Source organism: Passer montanus, unplaced genomic scaffold (assembly GCF_014805655.1).
Source record: "Passer montanus isolate IOZ18808 unplaced genomic scaffold, ASM1480565v1 scaffold18, whole genome shotgun sequence".
Lineage (NCBI taxonomy): Eukaryota > Metazoa > Chordata > Aves > Passeriformes > Passeridae > Passer > Passer montanus.
This window is the reverse complement of record NW_024365381.1, coordinates 1,309,963-1,327,487: the sequence shown is the minus strand read 5'-3', so window position 1 is coordinate 1,327,487 and position 17,525 is coordinate 1,309,963. Positions and strand designations below refer to the sequence as shown.

At 37.4% G+C, this 17,525-nt stretch overlaps 1 protein-coding gene across 7 annotated transcripts in view; it reads left to right on the top strand.

Moving 5' to 3' along the window:
- NUBPL (nucleotide binding protein like) overlaps positions 1 to 14,265 on the top strand; it is a 77,596-nt gene extending 63,331 nt beyond the window's left edge. For 6 of the 7 annotated variants that reach the window (XM_039705311.1, XM_039705304.1, XM_039705306.1 and 3 more), the window contains 3 exons: positions 489 to 609; positions 4,521 to 4,603; positions 13,337 to 14,265. In XM_039705311.1, the coding sequence (XP_039561245.1) occupies positions 489 to 609; positions 4,521 to 4,603; positions 13,337 to 13,399 (267 nt within the window). In that variant the 3' untranslated portion in view covers positions 13,400 to 14,265. Of the gene's footprint in view, positions 1 to 488; positions 610 to 4,520; positions 4,604 to 10,144; positions 10,245 to 13,336 lie in introns of all 7 variants that reach the window. The other variant, XM_039705305.1, reaches the window with a different exon arrangement.
- The last annotated feature ends 3,260 nt before the right edge of the window (positions 14,266 to 17,525 follow it).

Below are 17,525 nucleotides of genomic sequence, written 5' to 3'. Positions count from 1 at the left end.
CAGAAGAATAACAAATCTCATTCTTTTTGAAAAGATTTCCCTACAGGATAACTTATAAAAAACCTTAAAAGCATGTCCGATTGTGTAATTTCTTGTAGTGGCATGTTTTTATTTTCTCTTTCCTGAAACTGCAAAGAACAAAACTGTAAATCACAGCATGAAAATTCTTCCAATATTCAGAGTTTGAAAACGAAATACTGGCAAGGAGAGTTCTTGACAAGTTAGGTTTGGGCAAGAAGTACTTTTTGTTACAAATAAGGCTGGTAGTCTTCAAGAGGTATAAATGTGAAAAAGTTGAATAATGCACAGATGATGGTGCCACTGAGATGACTAGTAAGAGTGGATAATGATTTTATGAGCCTGATTCCTATTTAAAAAAAACACTTTGTGTTGGTTCTTAGTGGATAATCTATTCTACATTATCAGAGATTAATATGGAAATACCAGTGCTTTGTTTGAGCAATCTTTCCTTTCCTTTCCTTGGACAGGTTTTAGGACTGGTTCAAAATATGAGTGTTTTCCAATGTCCCAAATGTAAGCATGAGACACATATTTTTGGAACTGATGGCATAAAAGATCTGGCAAAAACCCTTGGATTGGATATTTTAGGTAAGAATATGGAAATGGTTTTATTTTTGAAGAAAAATCTAATGGTGTGCATGAAGCACTAACTGAACGATGAAACTGCATAATCCTAGGTTGCTTTGGATTCAGACTGTTTTCAGATATTATGGAACTAATAAGTAATATGCTCTGTTCCTTGTCAGTCTTGTCATGGTGATGTTGACTGCATATGAAAATTCTTCAATTGCATCTTAAATCTTTGTATTTACAAACAATCCAGAACATGAATTGTTTTGATATCAATGTGCTATATTACCTGAAATTCATTATGTGCTTGAGTATACAGTGATTTTTACAAATAACCAAGAATTCTGTTTAGTCTTAGGACAGACCTAAACTCTGTCTAATAATATCAATAAATGTTTTCTCATTTATTTTGTTACATATTGACTCAATGGAGGCCTTGTAGGAGTTTTCTGGTATGTAAATGGGTCTTAAAAGAAAGCTGGAGGCTTTTTACAGGGGCAGACAATGATAGCACAATGGAGAATTACTTTAAACTGAAAGAGGGTAGATTTAGGTTATATATTATAAAGAAATTCTTTACTGTGAGGGACTGGCACAGGTTGTCCAGAGTTATGGGTGCTCCATTCCTGAAAATGTTCAAGGGCAGGTTGAGTGGGGCTCTGAGCCACCTGCTCTACTTGATGGCGTCCCTGTCCACAGAAGGGGGCTTGGAACTAAATGATTTTTAAGGTCCCTTCCAACTTAAACCATTCTATGATTAGCTATGATTAAAGTTATCTGTCATGCCTGTAGGATAAAATATACATGGATCTTTAAAATATACTTTACTGATTTAAAAAGGCATGGTTCAACCTGCACTGTAAGTAAAGAATATAACACAGCGTAATTAAGTTGGTAAATGGGGTAATTGCATGTGCTAATGATGTGTTTCCATGTATTACTCTAATTATCTCAATGATTTTCCATAGCTAATTCATTAAAAAGAACCAGGAAGCTCACTTAGAAAGATCAACACAGAAACATCAAGGTCTGACACAGACTTGAGATAGCAAGGCAACACATAATTAAAGACATGCTTTTGGGCTATCTTTTAGTTTCCTGAATATGTAATGAGTTGTGATCAGAGCCCAAGGGGACTTCTACAGCCCTGGGTTATGTGGATGGATGCAAATGCTCTGCAAGCAGTTGAATCAAACATGCATTTAGATACGCAGGCACAAACGATGTACCGTGGCATTGGTCCCATAGGTGGTTTTTGTTATTTCCTAAGAGTGCAGAACTGATTGTGATTGGATTTAATTAGGAGTGATGTGAGAGATGTACAGATTTAGCAGGGGATAGATGAGATGTACGAAACAAAGCAGAGTGAAGTTTAACTTCAGACTGTCAGTGCAAAACCATACTAAGATTAAGGATAATGCCCCAAGAGCTAAATTTTGAATTACAGTACTTGATCTGATTCGTCATCCTCCTTCCAGGGATGACCATTACATAATAATACCATATGGCACTGTAAGAATTACTGCTTACGGATTTTATGGTAATCCATCCCAAATGGAAGTTTTAGCTCAGTATTACTTGAATTCTGCCCAAAAATCTTGAGAACATATTTTTACATATATATCTGTGAAATGCATATATTGAAAATTAGTAATTCTAAATTTATTTTGCCTATATTTTCTGATACCTGTGGCTGTTCTGTTTGTCTAGATAAGCACCTAGTCCTTCTTGGAAATGCAATAAGATGTTTGTCACCCCACATCTGACAAATTCTGCAAGCCAGGAGTGTGTGCAGGATTGAAAAGTATCGTTCTTCCTCTTGCTCAGAGTTGGCTGTCATTGATATTACTGAAACCTTCTTTTTGTTTATGACATAAGACAGTTAGCAGTTGCCAGGAGACTTTCAAGTGAAATCCGTTATTTCATATACTTCTGATTGTCTAAACTTATGATTGTCTTGTATTTTTACTGTTCTCTAAAGGAATATGTGACAAGGTTTGTGAGAGAGGCTTTGTGCTGCTGATTTTTCTCTCCCTGTCTCTGAAATTTTTTCCTGAAGTTTGAGGGCTGTAACCGTGACCAGAAAGCTACGCCATTGGTATATATGATGCTGAGATAATTTCTGTGTGTGCCATCCTGACCTTTGCAATTCCTGACTTTTTTAACACTGTCTGGTTCCTGACCGTCAGCAGTGACTGACGGATTTTAAAAATTCTTTGATTTTTCTTCCTACAGTAAATTTAAATTATTCTTTCTTTGCAGTCAGCAGTAGTTGTTAATATCAGAAGAACTTACTATGTGAAGTTCCCATCACATTGGGTAGTGAAGAATAGTGCAAAAGTTTTATCTTCCTTAATCCCTTATCACCCAAACTGCTATGCAGATGGTTTTGATGTCTTCTGCTTAAATTAAATTTTAAAAAATTATAATGCATTTTTCTTTATTTTCTGACTGGACTTCTGTTCTTACAAGTCCTGTATGCTCCTGTAGTACCAGCACGTGTTTGTAAGTCTGAGGAGGAAAAGAGAGAGGCTGCTATTTTGTAATTATTTGAGATTGTTATTAAGCTGCTGTTGAAGAAGTGTTTTTTCATTGACAAAACATCCTTAGGAAAAAAGAGAAGATTAGTCTCTACATAAAATAAGAGTAGGAAGTGAATGTCAGGGAGATGTACAAATTACTGTTATTCAATTAAGAATGTTTATGGTTAGAAAACTTTCAGAGGACTCCCTGAATTTTTAAAAAAAAATGAATACAGGAACAGACTATTATACCTAAATTTATTAATGACTGAAATAAATAAGAAAAAAAATTGAGGGAAATGGACTGTAATTATCCTAAATAATAATAAGGTTGTTTAAAGATTCAGCATACTAATCATGGAGCTACAGCTTTTGTGTTTACTATTTGTTTGTTTTTGTTTCTATTCCTACTTGGTTTGGGGTTTTTTTATTTCTTAAAATGTGTCAATTTTCCTACAGTTTTTTTAACTGTTTCTTTTTCTGAATACATTGAATCTTGGTAATTTACAATGGCCTTGATTTGAGTTAAATCAGGTTGCTAAAATGTATGAATTCAACTTACACGATTTCTGATGTGTCAGGATTGAACTAAGGTAGGCTGTTCTGTCTTCATCTATCCATAATGTAAAATGTAGCTATGTCTTCCAGTAAATGAAAGTTTGTCTTCAGTTCACTTCAAAATTATTTATGTAGCAGTAAACATAGGAATCTCCAAGTTTTTTGTTGTGGTGAAATCTGTGTTGCAGAAAGTATGTCTCAGAGTGGAACAGGGCTGCTAATTGATTCTCCTTTAGAACGTTCCTTTCCTCTCTGGCAGTTCTCTGCTCATTATAAAAGCAGACTATAAAGAAGATTTCTGTTGGAAAGAAGAGTGAACTGAATAGCTGTCCACCTTTTTTAATTGGGTCCAAGGCCTAATAAGGACAATAACAAATGCTATTATTTGGAAATTAAGTATTCAAAAAAGTCTTTGAACAGTGATTAAAATCTTTAAACAGCACTGAAAAGAACTTACAATGAGGAGATAGGCTAAACAGCAAGTTGCATGATGAACAGTTGCCTAACACTCAGGCAATTTATTTCACATAAATAAAATCATTTGTATCTCAGTCTGTATTTTTCTGTGTTTGAGGCAAAAAGCCCTTGTTTCTCTAATAAATGACTAAAACATGTTCCTTTCTATTCAGAGAATGAAAAATCCAAAATATGTTTGGTCTTATTCATTATGGATGTAAGAAAACTATACTGCAGCCAATTTTCATTTTAAATGCTAATTTTTGGAGCTAAAGCAATTCAAAGAGTATACTGAATAGGAATTGGATTTCAAGTTGCTTTAGGGTTATTTTAAGGAAACATTTAAGAAATACTCTGTCTTCACATGCGTGTGTCTTGGTATTTTTGATGCAGGAGATGTTCCACTGCACATCAATATAAGGGAGACGTGTGATTCAGGACAGCCTGTTGTGGTCTCTCAGCCTCAAAGTGATGCTGTAAGTTTGGTGCACTGCACTTAGAGCAACAGAAAGCTCTCCTGTGAAAGTGAATGGAGACTGCTGCTTCTTATTGCTGTTTGGAAAGAAATGGGTTTTTGAATGAAGTAATGAAATAAAAAGAAGGTAGTCCCAGTAAGTAATTCAGGCCCTTGATTTTGGAATGCTGGTCATCTGTTCTGCTTCTGTGGGTTTGGTTTTGTTTAATTAGGCTGAATCATTCAGAATAGAGAAGATCTGATCCAGGTCCTGGCACGCTAAGAGGAGGAAGGTCAGTGTCAAGCCTCATGAGACCTTGCAGCTAATGTAGGTCCTCTAAAACTGTAAGTTAAGCCTTTGGTAGCTGGGCCTGGAAACTGTCAAAGGGTCTTACCCAAAGATGTTTGGAACAAAACTTCATATTGTCAGTACCTGGGTTGTTTTCATCAGGAAGTGGATCAATTTGCACACAAGAGGAAATGGATTTTTTCAGTCTATTTACCATAATATTCTATTGTCAGTGGAAAATGCAGGTTGGTGAGGCGGTGGGAATCAAATATGCAAAGTATTTGCATATATAGAATTTCATTAATGCTGACAGAGTAAGATTTTTCTTGTCTGTTTTCTTTCTCTGCTAGAGTTTGTCTGCCAGGCTCTGTAGGGCAGGGTGTTGTACACAGTATATGGCATAATACAGCCCCACTCTTTACTGCTGCTTAGAGATAAAGATATAGTGAAAAAATGATTAATACTGATAACAGATGGTAGAATCAATTCATAATAAGGTAGACTGTACCTATGGAACATTTGAATATTAGCTTTTTCAATATCACGCTTGATAGGCATGTGCTGAAATATGTTTTTTTCTTTCCCAGTACTTTAGAATGAAACAAAAAAAAAAGGGAGGAGAACATTAACATTGATAATCCAGTGTTATTAACATACTGAACAGGATTCTGGAAGAACTTAAAATTGTAGTTTTGTTTTGAAAGAGAAGAGGCGTGTTGACTGTGGTGTGTTGACTTGTAATTGAATTTTTGCTAGGTTTGGGCAAGGCCCATAGCATGGAATAATGTAGTGATCTTGAGTCCAGGTCTATCTGAAAAGGAATCCCTATAATCCATATGGTGGCTTCTCTTGGGGAGGTTTGATCAGTAGTGTGAGGGTTTGAAAGGATGTATGACTTTGGTCAAAGCTGAAGTAAAACAGCTGGGAAACTAAGGTGGAAGGCTCACAGTATCTGAAATCTGTAATAACCAAGAGTCTGTAGCCTGCTGGACTACTGAGTGAAGAATTCAGACATGTATGGGATAGCATTCTGAAAATAAAAAGGCAAGAAAGTCTGTTGTGTTGCCATCTGTTCCTCCTTGAACTATGTTCTTGATAACAAAAGGGTGGGTAATAATCACCATTTGTGGCAATTAAGTTAAATATGCAGAGGAATAAAGATTGACAAATATGTGTGACTCTGGGGAAAACTCTTAATATCCTTCTCTGCCTTTGTGTCTGTGAGATAATAGTTCTCCTCAGAGAATGTGTTTTTTAAAACTGTCACAAATCTCTGTAGAATGAAAAAAAAATTTCCTTCATCCCTGGTTTTCTTCTCATTTTAAAGATAGAAAAAATATGATTCTTATATTTTCAAAGAAAAATTAAATTCTTAGCACATAACTGAAGGTGGGAGAGGTCATATAAGGTCAGATTCTAATGTTTAATACATGACAGTCATCACCACGTTTCTCAAATAAACTGAAATTGTGGCTATTCATGCATTAACAACTTTTCAGATAGAGAACAATGTCTGCTGAAATTCTCTGCTCTTGTTGCTTAAATGTGCAGGGGATTTTCATACAAAATTCTATGCTGATTTTGTTAGAACACACTTACAAATCAAATACAGAATCATAGACCTGAAATAATACCTAGCAGATTCAAACAGTAGGGAATAGGGATGGTGATTGACTTCTTAGAAACCCAGCATGTTGTCACACCTTTTGAGCTCTTTCAAGCCTAGAATAAAATGGTTTCTAAAAAATGTCAGTTAATACATGTTTGCTTACACATCTGCCATGAGGTTCATCTTGCCTTGCAGATATATAAAAGTGTACCTCTGACTTCACACTAGAATTTCAAAATGTCTAAGCAAACTTGTCTAAATGTATTGTTTTGAAGCTTAGATGTAGTTGGTGGAAAAGGGGTTTCCTTTTCACAAATGACAAGGAAATTACTGAGAACTAAAAAAAGAAATTACTTGTAGAATGGAACATGTGTGAACTTAGAAAGTTCTTCCTCAGGGAAGGCACAGAATACACAAGACTAATCTGCTTATGGAAAGTATTGACAGTATAGCTGAAGGATAGGATGGTTTGATGACTGAGTTCTCTTTTGGTGATGCTTGAGGCAGTCCCCTGGGAGAAATAACAGTGCTGCTAAAATGATTTTGTTCTTGGTATAACATAGTCTGTGTTAGTGTTTCTGTCAGCTTAGTTGTTTAAATGGTGGCTTTTTGGGTGGCTTTTTCTTAATACTCTTCATTGATAAAACTTTGTAGAAATGGAATATTGCTGTACTTGCATGGTCAGTCTAATGCAGCAGCTGGGAGTGACCCAAGATCCTCTGCAAGAGGCTTATAATTTTTTATTTTAATCAACAGTGAGGGCTTACCTTGCAGAGTGAGACCCTTCTGGAGATTAACCGAGCACTTCTCTCCTCCATCACACTGTGGAGGTGGAATAGCTGGCCAAGGCATCATTTTTTTGCTCACTCCAACAGATACAAGAGTCACTGGACAGCAAAAGCTGGTAAATGAAAATCAGGAATGCTGCTAAAATGGTAGAACTGGGGAAAAAGGCAGGAGAAAAGGTAGAATAGGGAAAACTAATGAGGAATCACTGAAACCAGATGAAATTGATCATGCTCAGATGTATTAGATCTTCCTATGGACCATGGGAAAGGAGGCAGCAGCAAAACAGGTGTTTGGAAGAGGCATCCTGAAGGTTGCAGGTAAGGAGACTAGAGGCACAGCAAGAGATATAGAATAGATATATGCAATAGGTGATTAATTGCAGTGGAATTTTTCTTCCATCAAAGGAGCTGCTTAAATGCCAGTGAACTCTGCATTGCACTGGGAGAAAGAAGGAAGAGCTCTCAAGAACCTCTATTTATCTGTGAGCATAAAGCCCAGAGACTTACGGAGCAGTTGGTGGTTATCTTGTGAGGAATTCCTGCTAGAAACTTTGGGTATATCACAGCCTGGATAGCACAGTGGATTTATCAATATCTTGGCAGAACAGACAGGCCATCTGTGATTGTTGAGCACCAAACTCCCACCTGTCACATCCCACCTCAAACAAGTCCAAAATACATTTGGTGTACCAGTATGTCCATTCACATCCTGTATATACAGGTGAAGGATTTTGAGTCCAATAAGTTGCACACTAATTTATAAAGGAAGAGAAAAAGCCCAATCACGTGGAAAGTAGGGGCAAAAGGCATCAGCAGTCTGATGGAACAGAGTAAAATAAGTCTGGTTAATAATCCCTTTTCAATTAAATCAGAACGTTACAAACCTTGCTGTAGTGTCATCCAAACAGACAACTCAAATTTGTATTCAGAAACACTTTTTATGTAGAATGCTTATGAAAAGGTGATACATAAGTAGGGTTAAAACATGCAGCTTTTTAAACATTGCAAGAGGTAGCTGGAGAAAAATTTAACTACTGGTAGCAAAAAGTCATAGAATCCTGTTTTGTGGTTTAGTTGTCATCAATAATTCTGTTTAATGAGTGATATTTTTAAAAGAAAAGCAAACCCTAAAGAAAGCTGTATGGTATGATTTATCATAAATATGCCTTTATCATCAAGGCTTCCTTTGAATCATCACAGTAGCATTTGGTACATGTATGTTCAAGTCCTTCACTCAGGGTGTAGACAGTACAATGCATCATCAGACCCTCATTTATGGTTCTGTCTGCTGAAGAAAATGCTGAGTGTAGGATAGTCTCTTTGAAGGATGTTACTGAACTGCATTTGATTTGTGTTGTTCTACTTAGCCATGTTTTTTGGGCAGGATGTGTATTTAGATGTCTGTAAGGGCACTTTGGGTTAGCAGTATTACCCAGCTGGGGCTACCCTTAAGAATGGTTTGGCTGTTACAACTGCTGATATATAGGATTAATAGGAAGTTTCCCATGGGCACTGTGGATTTTTCTTTGAGATGTGCATTTCGTAAATCCAGTTTACTTAGCCATCTCCTCTATTTCATGTTACAATGTATGGATTGACTTTTACTGTCTCAGTAAGTTTGCCTTTCTGTCTTGAGACTTCATTGTAATTTGGCAAGAATTGCCCATACATGCCAAGAAGAATTAGCTGGTGGAGCTGCCCAGAGGAGGGACAGGATGGGATAGTCTCTGGACCTCTTGTAACAACCAGGAATTTCTCTGGGTGACATGAAGCTTATAACTGAAGTAGACTTATTTAAAGCTGCTTTATGTTGTCATCATGTTTTTAGTACCTTCTGAGTTGACCACAGTAAAATACAGACATTGGAAGGCAGCTCCAGTCATGCACTGAAGGCTAGCTAGAGTTGTGTCAAAGTAACAAGCAATTTCCATGGAAATTAAATCTATTTAAAAATCTGATTGAACTGGCAAATGGAACACTGTTGTGCAGAGAGTGCTAAGAACCAAAGTTATCAATGACAGGCTGGCTATGCTTATTTTCATGTAGATGGTAGCTAAGACTAGTATTTGTCCTTGTGATAGTCACTATTTGATTAGTTGCTCATGGTGGCTAGTTTCCTTCAGCAATTAATAAATTATAAACCCTAATAGGTCAGTTGAGCAGATTTAAATTCCTTTTCCTTCTTTACAGCATTTGATATTCCAGGTAGTCAGGACTTGCACAGATTCTTCTTTGGATTGCTGGGCTGGATAAAGCAGCTTAATAGTCTTGGAGTCTTGTAATCAGAAATAGACATTAGAAACCCTGTCAGTACTGGGATTTATATCCTGTGGTGTATGAGGCCTATAACCAAGTGATGGGATCAGTGTGTGTTTCTGAGTTGCTGGTCTGAAGTTGTTTGTGTGCCGTGGTTTGGGTGAAGGAAAATGTGATATCAGCTCCTACCTGCTTTTACTTTGTTGATTATAAGTTGAGTTCTGTGTTTGTGTGGCAATCGCACTGTAGTGAGCTGTTGGCAGGCTAAGATCTGCACTCCAGTGAAAGCAAACCAGCAGGTCAGGCCACACCAGTCCAGTCCATGACAACACGGCAGACCATGATCTGAACAGTCTGCAGTAATCTTAGCAATGATGCATACTTCCCTCACGGGTAAGATTTTTAGGGAGAATGAAATGCTGTAACTGAAAGGCTACCATTTCCCTAGGATTACTGTAGGGCTTAATTAGATGAGCTAGTAAGAAGTTTCCACTTTAAATCTATCCAACATGTATTAGGTCATGATAATGCAGATCCATTACAGAGTGATCAATCAGGATGTTCTGATTATTTATGCTAAGTAGGACTTTTCACTCAGTTTCCTGGTGAACTTCTTTACAGGTTCTCTGTTTCCTACTCCACCATCAGTCACTTCATTGTCAGCTGTGCCCATGAGGTCTTAAGAACTGTGTCCTTCTGGCACTGTGCCACTGTTTGAGAGGTGAGCAGTCTCTCACGTGGCTGTTTCCCTGCGCTTTTTTTGTCTCTGTGAACATCACCTTCCACCTCTACCTCTGCCTGTCCTAGTGCTTCTCTCAGACCCCATCTAGGCAGTGTTCATAATAAACAAGTCTGGGTTTAGGGCATTCTGTCTTCCTGCGCGCTTCTTCATCCTCGTGAAGTGGGAGGAATGATTACTGGTATGTTGTTGTTAAATATAAAGTTGTCCGTCAGCAAAAAAGTGGTTTTCAGAAAATCTATAAACCATTCATTTAGAGCTTTTAAACATGAAGGGAGTGACTCACCTGAGAAGTTTGCTTTTATCCTATTAAATTGAAAAAGGTTAGGGGTGATGAATAAGAACTCATCCTTTATTCTTCTCATCCTTTACACTTTCTCTGCTGGTTTTCCACCTTGAAAGGAAATAGTAAACCCTGCCCGTTTTCATTTGCAACCCAACTTCTTTTGCTTAGTGATGATGGATTAAACAGCTGAACTGAGCTGTGCTCTGTGTCTACGGATGGCACATTGAAAAGATCACGAGTAGGAAAAGCTATTCAATAGACATAGGGTTGTTTTTATGTAGTGCATATTCACAGTCACCAAGACTCCATTTAGACCTTTCAGGTATGTTAATTGATAGATAGGTCCTCACTCATGGCTAAATGATTTGTTCAAGGACAGAAAACCAAGGCTCAAAATGGTTGATTTTTGCCAAAGCCAGGTGACTGGTAGAGTTCTGTAAGGACATATATGAGATATTGGTCTGTTCAACAGACAAAGTAGTGATCCAGGAAAGCAAAAAACCCAAAGGTCAGCAGGCAAGACACTAGACAGTGTCTAGTTATGCTGGAATGCTGGCTACAAAGAGCTGCATCAGGAACCTCCTGTTGCAAAGTGGTGATCAGCTGCGTGGCAAATGAGGGTCAGTGTACACTGGGGAAGTGTTGCTCAAACACTCATTAAAAGCATTTTGTGGGAAAAGTATCTAAAATTTATTGGGCTCTTTACATAAGGTAACATTTATACAAGCGGTTGAATCTGCTTATGGTGAATTTATAGTTCTGTGTACAATTTGGTCAACTCTGGAGCAGGCAAACAGCCTGGGCAGTCTTTAGAAGGGGCCAGGTACTGTATGCAGGTTGTTAATTGACTCATTAAAATGCATTAATTGATCTGTGCAAAGTGGGAGCTGCCTGTGGGACTGTTCCAGATAGTTTGAAATTCCCACCTGAAGTGCTCCTACACCAATTAGTCAAATACTGAACTGCAAAGGCAGCTTGACTTCAGTCAGTCACCTCACTTCAGGTGGGTCCATTAACTTGTCTGGGCAAGTGGTTAATTGGGGGGTAGCTGGACCACCCAGAGCATTAATTGCTGAGTGAGGTGGGTGTTGCACACAGGCTGTAACCCAACTGTACTGCGACTGTAGCTATAGAAGATTGAGATTCCCAAGTGTGAATTAAGTTCTAAGTTAATTCTGTCGTTCTTGCCACAAAGTCATGTACGTGGGAGAAAACAGTTCTGCCTTGCTCTCTCTGCATTCCTTACAAACTCAGAAGAATTATGGCTTTAGTTTTAAGGGGATGTGAGCACTGTGACTATGAGGTGTAGAGGGTGAGAGTGCCAGAAAAGAAACTCCCACAAGCCAGGAGCAATCCCTTAAAAAGAGGAGACAGACATGAGCAGTGCATGGCCCTGCAAAAGGCTGACACCTTGTTCAGAGCAGTGACAGTGAGTGCTGGTGGCCCTGGTGTGACAGACCTTCTCTTCCTGCCCACCAACCTCTGGCCTCTGGCATGTGTCAGTTTGTTTGCTGCTTTAAAGGCTCATCAGGGATACAAGGACTAACTCATGGTCAGAGCCATCCTGCAGGAGACAGGAGAAATCAGTGTGGTAGGGATTATTGTGGAGATTTGTTCGAGGAAAGCAGAAAAGGTTGTCAATGTGGTTTGTGTATGCAGACTTATGGAGAAGACTGAGTAGGTTGGTCACTATCTTGTAGAAGAACAAGCTCAGTTAGGGGAATTTGCTGTGTACCTGATAGAGAATGTGATGCACCAGCTGGAATCTGAAGTATGACAAATTCAAATTATACAAAAGGTGTACATTTTAACGATGGAAGTAATCAGTCAAATTATAGAAAAGGTGTACATTTTAACAATGGAAGTAATCAACCTCTGGAACAATGTGCAGTGTGTATATACATACACACAAAAATACTATTTTAATTAAATATTCTTATATAAATCTTTGATATTTTTAAAATATGTTCCCTTTCGACTGCAAGTTGTTGAGCTTGGTACAGGAATAATTTGGTTTAGTTTTGGGGCTTGTTCTGTGTTGGACTTCATACAGTGTTTTTATATAAGTCCCTTGACATTAGACTTGTTACTGATGGTGGACTGGTCATGGTCCTGGCTGTGTCATGGTTTTTAGAGATGTTAACATAAATATGCTTACTTGGGTTGCTCTCCATAGTCCTGCAGTTCTGTGCTGTTGTGCCCTCCAGCTCAAGGTGTCTGACCATGTGCCACAGGCTGGTGTCAAAGAGCTTTAACTGTGTGGATTTCAGTATTGCGGAATTAGTTCTTTCCAATACCTACTTCAGTCTTTTGGAAAGGTGTCTTTTTAAAAAATATTTTAAATGTCTGAATAGGAAATTCCATAGTGATAGTCTAGTCTGTAATGAATTAAATGTCTTCAAAAGTTTGTTTTTGAATGCTGTTGTTTTCTCTGATTCTCTATCCTCTGCATCCTGGTTGTCAGGATGAGGGAAGTTTATAATTAATAGTACCTGTGGGACTAAAGAGTCTGTGTCTTCCTCATCTCTTCCAGAAGAGTATTGACTCTGCTTGTTCTTAAAGACAAGTTGTTCAGTTAAATTTAAATTCCCCCACCAATATTTTTCTGTAATACTTGCGCTTATTCTGGGTATTAATGCATTGTTTTTCCTGAACACAGGCTAAATTTAACCCATTTATTTAAACATCTTTGTTTTTTCTTTTTGTCTGTAAAAGAATACCTAATTACTTATGAAATATTCCTTTCTGTAGAAAATGGAGTGCTCAATGTATGTTTCTGTTTTTGCAGGCTAAAGCCTATCTAAAGATAGCTGTGGAAATATTAAGAAGACTCCCAGTACCTCCTGCTTGAAGCATTTACCACTGAAATTTAGCAAAAAAGTGGTCTTTGATGCAGCCAGTGCAGAAGAGTCCTGTTACCTAAATACATGGGTGGAATATGTTAGTTTGAAAAACTTGTTTAGGAATTAATTTACTAGAGGTTAAATTATGATTGTGATAATTACGGTTTTTCACATCATTGTTTGACCATGTCCAAAAGGATTCAGGTATGCAGATGATGAGAGACGGTATTTAACTGCTGAATTGTAACATCATCAAGCAAGAAGTGATGAAGTACATGTTTTCCATGTGCCCTATTTTAAAGTCAAGAATGAAAAACAGCCTCTCCATGCAAGAAGAACAATGGTATGCCAAGACATAAATTTAATATTTTAAGCAGGATTTTCAATATTCTAATTTCCTTCAGTTTTTCTTCGAATTTTTTACATGGTTAGCTATCAAACTGACCTTAAGTTCTGCAAGATTTTAAGAAGCAAAATCAGTTCTGTAACTGCTGTACTTTTCTGTCTTCATCTTAAAAGAAGATTAAAAAATTCCACATATACTCTGAATAGTTCTTGTGATGGATGATGAACAAATTCATTCATTATCGGATAAAGTTTGATCGTGAGGCAGTTCACAGTTTAGTGGAGAATGGATTACGTGACCCTGAGGCTTATTTCTCGACTGTTTTATATTATAATGAACCCAGACAGAAGACAAGGTAACAGAGGTCTTCACTGAAAACCAGATGTTTCTCCTGAGCTCAGTTTGCCATGGAATGCAAATGATTAAGATAAATTAAGTTTATGATTGCATATTCCTACTACAGTGCAGCAACTTGGAATTTGAATATAAAGATATATTTTTGAAGTAAAGAAATATTTGGTCTTCAAACTGCGTGGCCTTCTGGTTTATTTTTTTATTGCCTGTGATCTTTGTGTTGGTGTGTGGAAGTGGAAGATTATGCCTTCAGGGAATGAGCTTTCATGTACAATTAGGTCTTGGAGTTGACATTTAGGCTTTTCTGTCTACACAGCCAAGTATCAGTACCTTAAACATACATCGTAACCCTGCCAGAGAGTGAAGTTAATGCTGGGGAGTTCTGCTATTGACCTCTGAGGGACCAAGTTTTCCCCTGCATTCCAAGTACTTAGTCAGGATTTTTTCTTATTGAAGTGATACAACATAAAAAAAAGTGTACATTTACATTGGAATATTTAAGTAATATTCCTAGCCAGAATTTAGATGAAAAATCTAGACACAAGTGATGAGTTGAATTTCAAGCTTAGGTGATTTTCTAAATCTGTAAATTATATAGTCCAAAACCGTTGATTTTTTGCATCGAGTCAATCTCTGAACCTCCTTCCCTGCACCCTCCCCCAAGAAATCTCATATCAGTGGTCAACTTTTTCAGTAGCATATTATTGTCGCCTGTAGAATTGACAAAATACTCAGTTCATTTCAGTTGTCTGATGTATTTTACAAAACTTAAAGCTGACTTAGTGTTCTGCCTATGAACGCTGCTTAGTGTTCATACTTTATTGGTAACATTTTTTTAAATTAAGTTTTGTCTCTACATATTTGTTAGCTTTGCTTTACATAGTATAATTGTTGATATACATATCTGTAAATAATCCTGTGGTGGTTTTGGCTAGTATAATCTTACATTTCAGTGGAACAACCAGGATTTCTGACTCTTTTTTAGCAAAAGACAGTGATATGATCTGAATGTTGGTATTTGTAATGCTCATTCTGTTAAAAAGTTTTTGAATGTCTGACACCCAGTTCATGTTGAGCCTGGGTGAACAATCAGTATACAGATAGGTGGTTGTTTCTTTCTCATTATTTCTTGGGTTAGTTGAAGAATGAAATTTGCTTTCAAGTTTTCTTTTATTTTACTTCTTTTTTCCCTTTTTTTCTCGCTTTTAATTAAGTACTGTTGTTTTGCTCTGTTGAATCTTTCAGCTGCAGAATTATTTTGAATGCCTTTGTCAAGAAACTATATTATAATGATTATGCATAGTTTCTATGCCTGTCTGAAAATTCATATTTAATTAACAGTTTTGTGGAAGGATTACACAATGTAGTTTTATTGGTACATATATATATATTTAATTGTACAGAATTGGTAGGACATTTCCGTGTTTAAGGATTCCAACAGTCAACCTAAATTTAAATTGAGAACATATTTGCTTGATTTTCCTCATTCTCGTGAGTGAAACATTTTTTCCCAGACCTTCTCCTGCAAAGTAAATGAAGGGCACTGGCAAGGTGCTATTGCTTCTTGATGTTATGGAAATACATATTCATATTTTTTATTATATAGTACACTATTAAATACATAGTAATGAGTTCCAGTCAACATACTACATTTGAAGTTCATAAAATCATTGATGTGAGATGTTGAATGGTGGAGTTGGTTGGATCAGTTGGAGATCTAGCAGGAGAAGATGGTATTTAACTGTAGTTTATAAATATAAATTATAGACTTGACACACAGTGCTGTTTGCTCTTTTCAGTTCCAATATTTCACTTTATTCTAATTGATATTCCCTAGTGTGCTAATATGTTTTTGTTCTAAAAATGCTAATCCTAGCAGGAGGCCTTGGCTTTTCCAAGCTGTGGGTAGGTGCTTTTTGCTCACCAGCAAGGGAGAGTAACTGCGCTCCTGGGTTACCAGCACAGAATTCCTGAAGTCTGTAGCACTGTGAGTTCAGTTGCACACTGGAAAATCCTACAGAGGAGGAAAGAGGAAGGCTAGGGAAGCATGGGACCAAACAGGCAGGAATGGGGACAGAGGCAGTTGTCAGTCCCAGTTTACCTCCTATGTAGGTTAGCCGCAAGATTCCCAAGACTCCCAAAATCCTTCTGCATTGCTGTCAGACGTAGTTTTGTGTTCACAACATGACCCTTTGTATAGTGACCACAGTTCTTGTGTTTGCAGAAAATCCCCGCAGTTTCTTGGATGAGGAGCCTACAGGCTGTCTTAACACAGTGCATTTCTTGCCTTTCAGAAGTTTTTGGTTTTAATGAAAATTAAACTGAAAGAAGGTACAGTATTGTTTGTGCTAGTCAAGTATTCTGCTATAATTTTTTTACTGCTATGTTAATCTAATAAATTGTTCAGCCTTTGAGACTATGGTTTGTGCAATACTTAGGTGCTAGATCCTCACAACAAAAAAACACTGTTATTTGAAGTTACGAGAAAAAAGTAGTTTGCAGGTTTTGTCTACTAATTCAATTAAAGTTCAAACTAACACCTGTTTAGTTGCTCTGATTGGGGTTATGAACTAATATTAATGCAGAGGAGAAGTGGCAGAAGCAGGTCATTTCAGTGTATAACGAAACACCTCCTGTAATTCTGAATTTATTTCGTACAGTTGGACTCAAATCCAGTTCAGCAAGTGGAACCCCCTTTAACATCTTTCCCAAAAGAAGTGTGGGTTTCACTTTGACCGACTGCTGTGACAATTTACATTTTGTGATTCTGGTACTTATGTGCAAAGCTTCTTTCAGAGTGTCCCCTGTCCTGACACTGACACTTGAGCTCAGTACACAACTGCCCAGGTCACAGGAGCTGCTCTTGTCCTTCCAGGTACTGGTGGAGATAGGATCTCCATGCTTATTTTCCTACATGGTTTGCAGTAGTTGTCCAAGGCACAAGAAACTTGTTCTACACCCAGCTTTGGTTAAGAAGATTCAAATTCATAGCTCCTAAACTTAGGAGAGGTCTTGAGTCACCTGGCTTAGTCTTTGCTCAGGACCATCATGGAATGTTCATCACTCCTGATAAAGCTGTATTGCTTGTGGGGGAAGTAAAGAAGTGCTAATCACAGCTGATATTTTTTTTTTTGGCTTAATGGCTTGGGCTAAGCTTTCTTTAATCCTTGTTCCCAGCCTTATTGATTGCTTTTACCTAATGAGGCTATGAATATAATTATCAATTCTTAATTTAGTGCCTGGCATTTTAGATGCTTCTAAATTTGAGATAAATCTCTGGGGTTTTGCATTTGGATTTTGATTCCACAAGTCTTTTTTTTTTTCCTCTGGGCCACATTTGGGCCTATATTGTTGTTGTCATTTTTATTTAACAGAAATGCTTCCTGGTGGAGATGGCTGGGGGAAAGCCTCCTACTTAAGAACAGTTTACCATA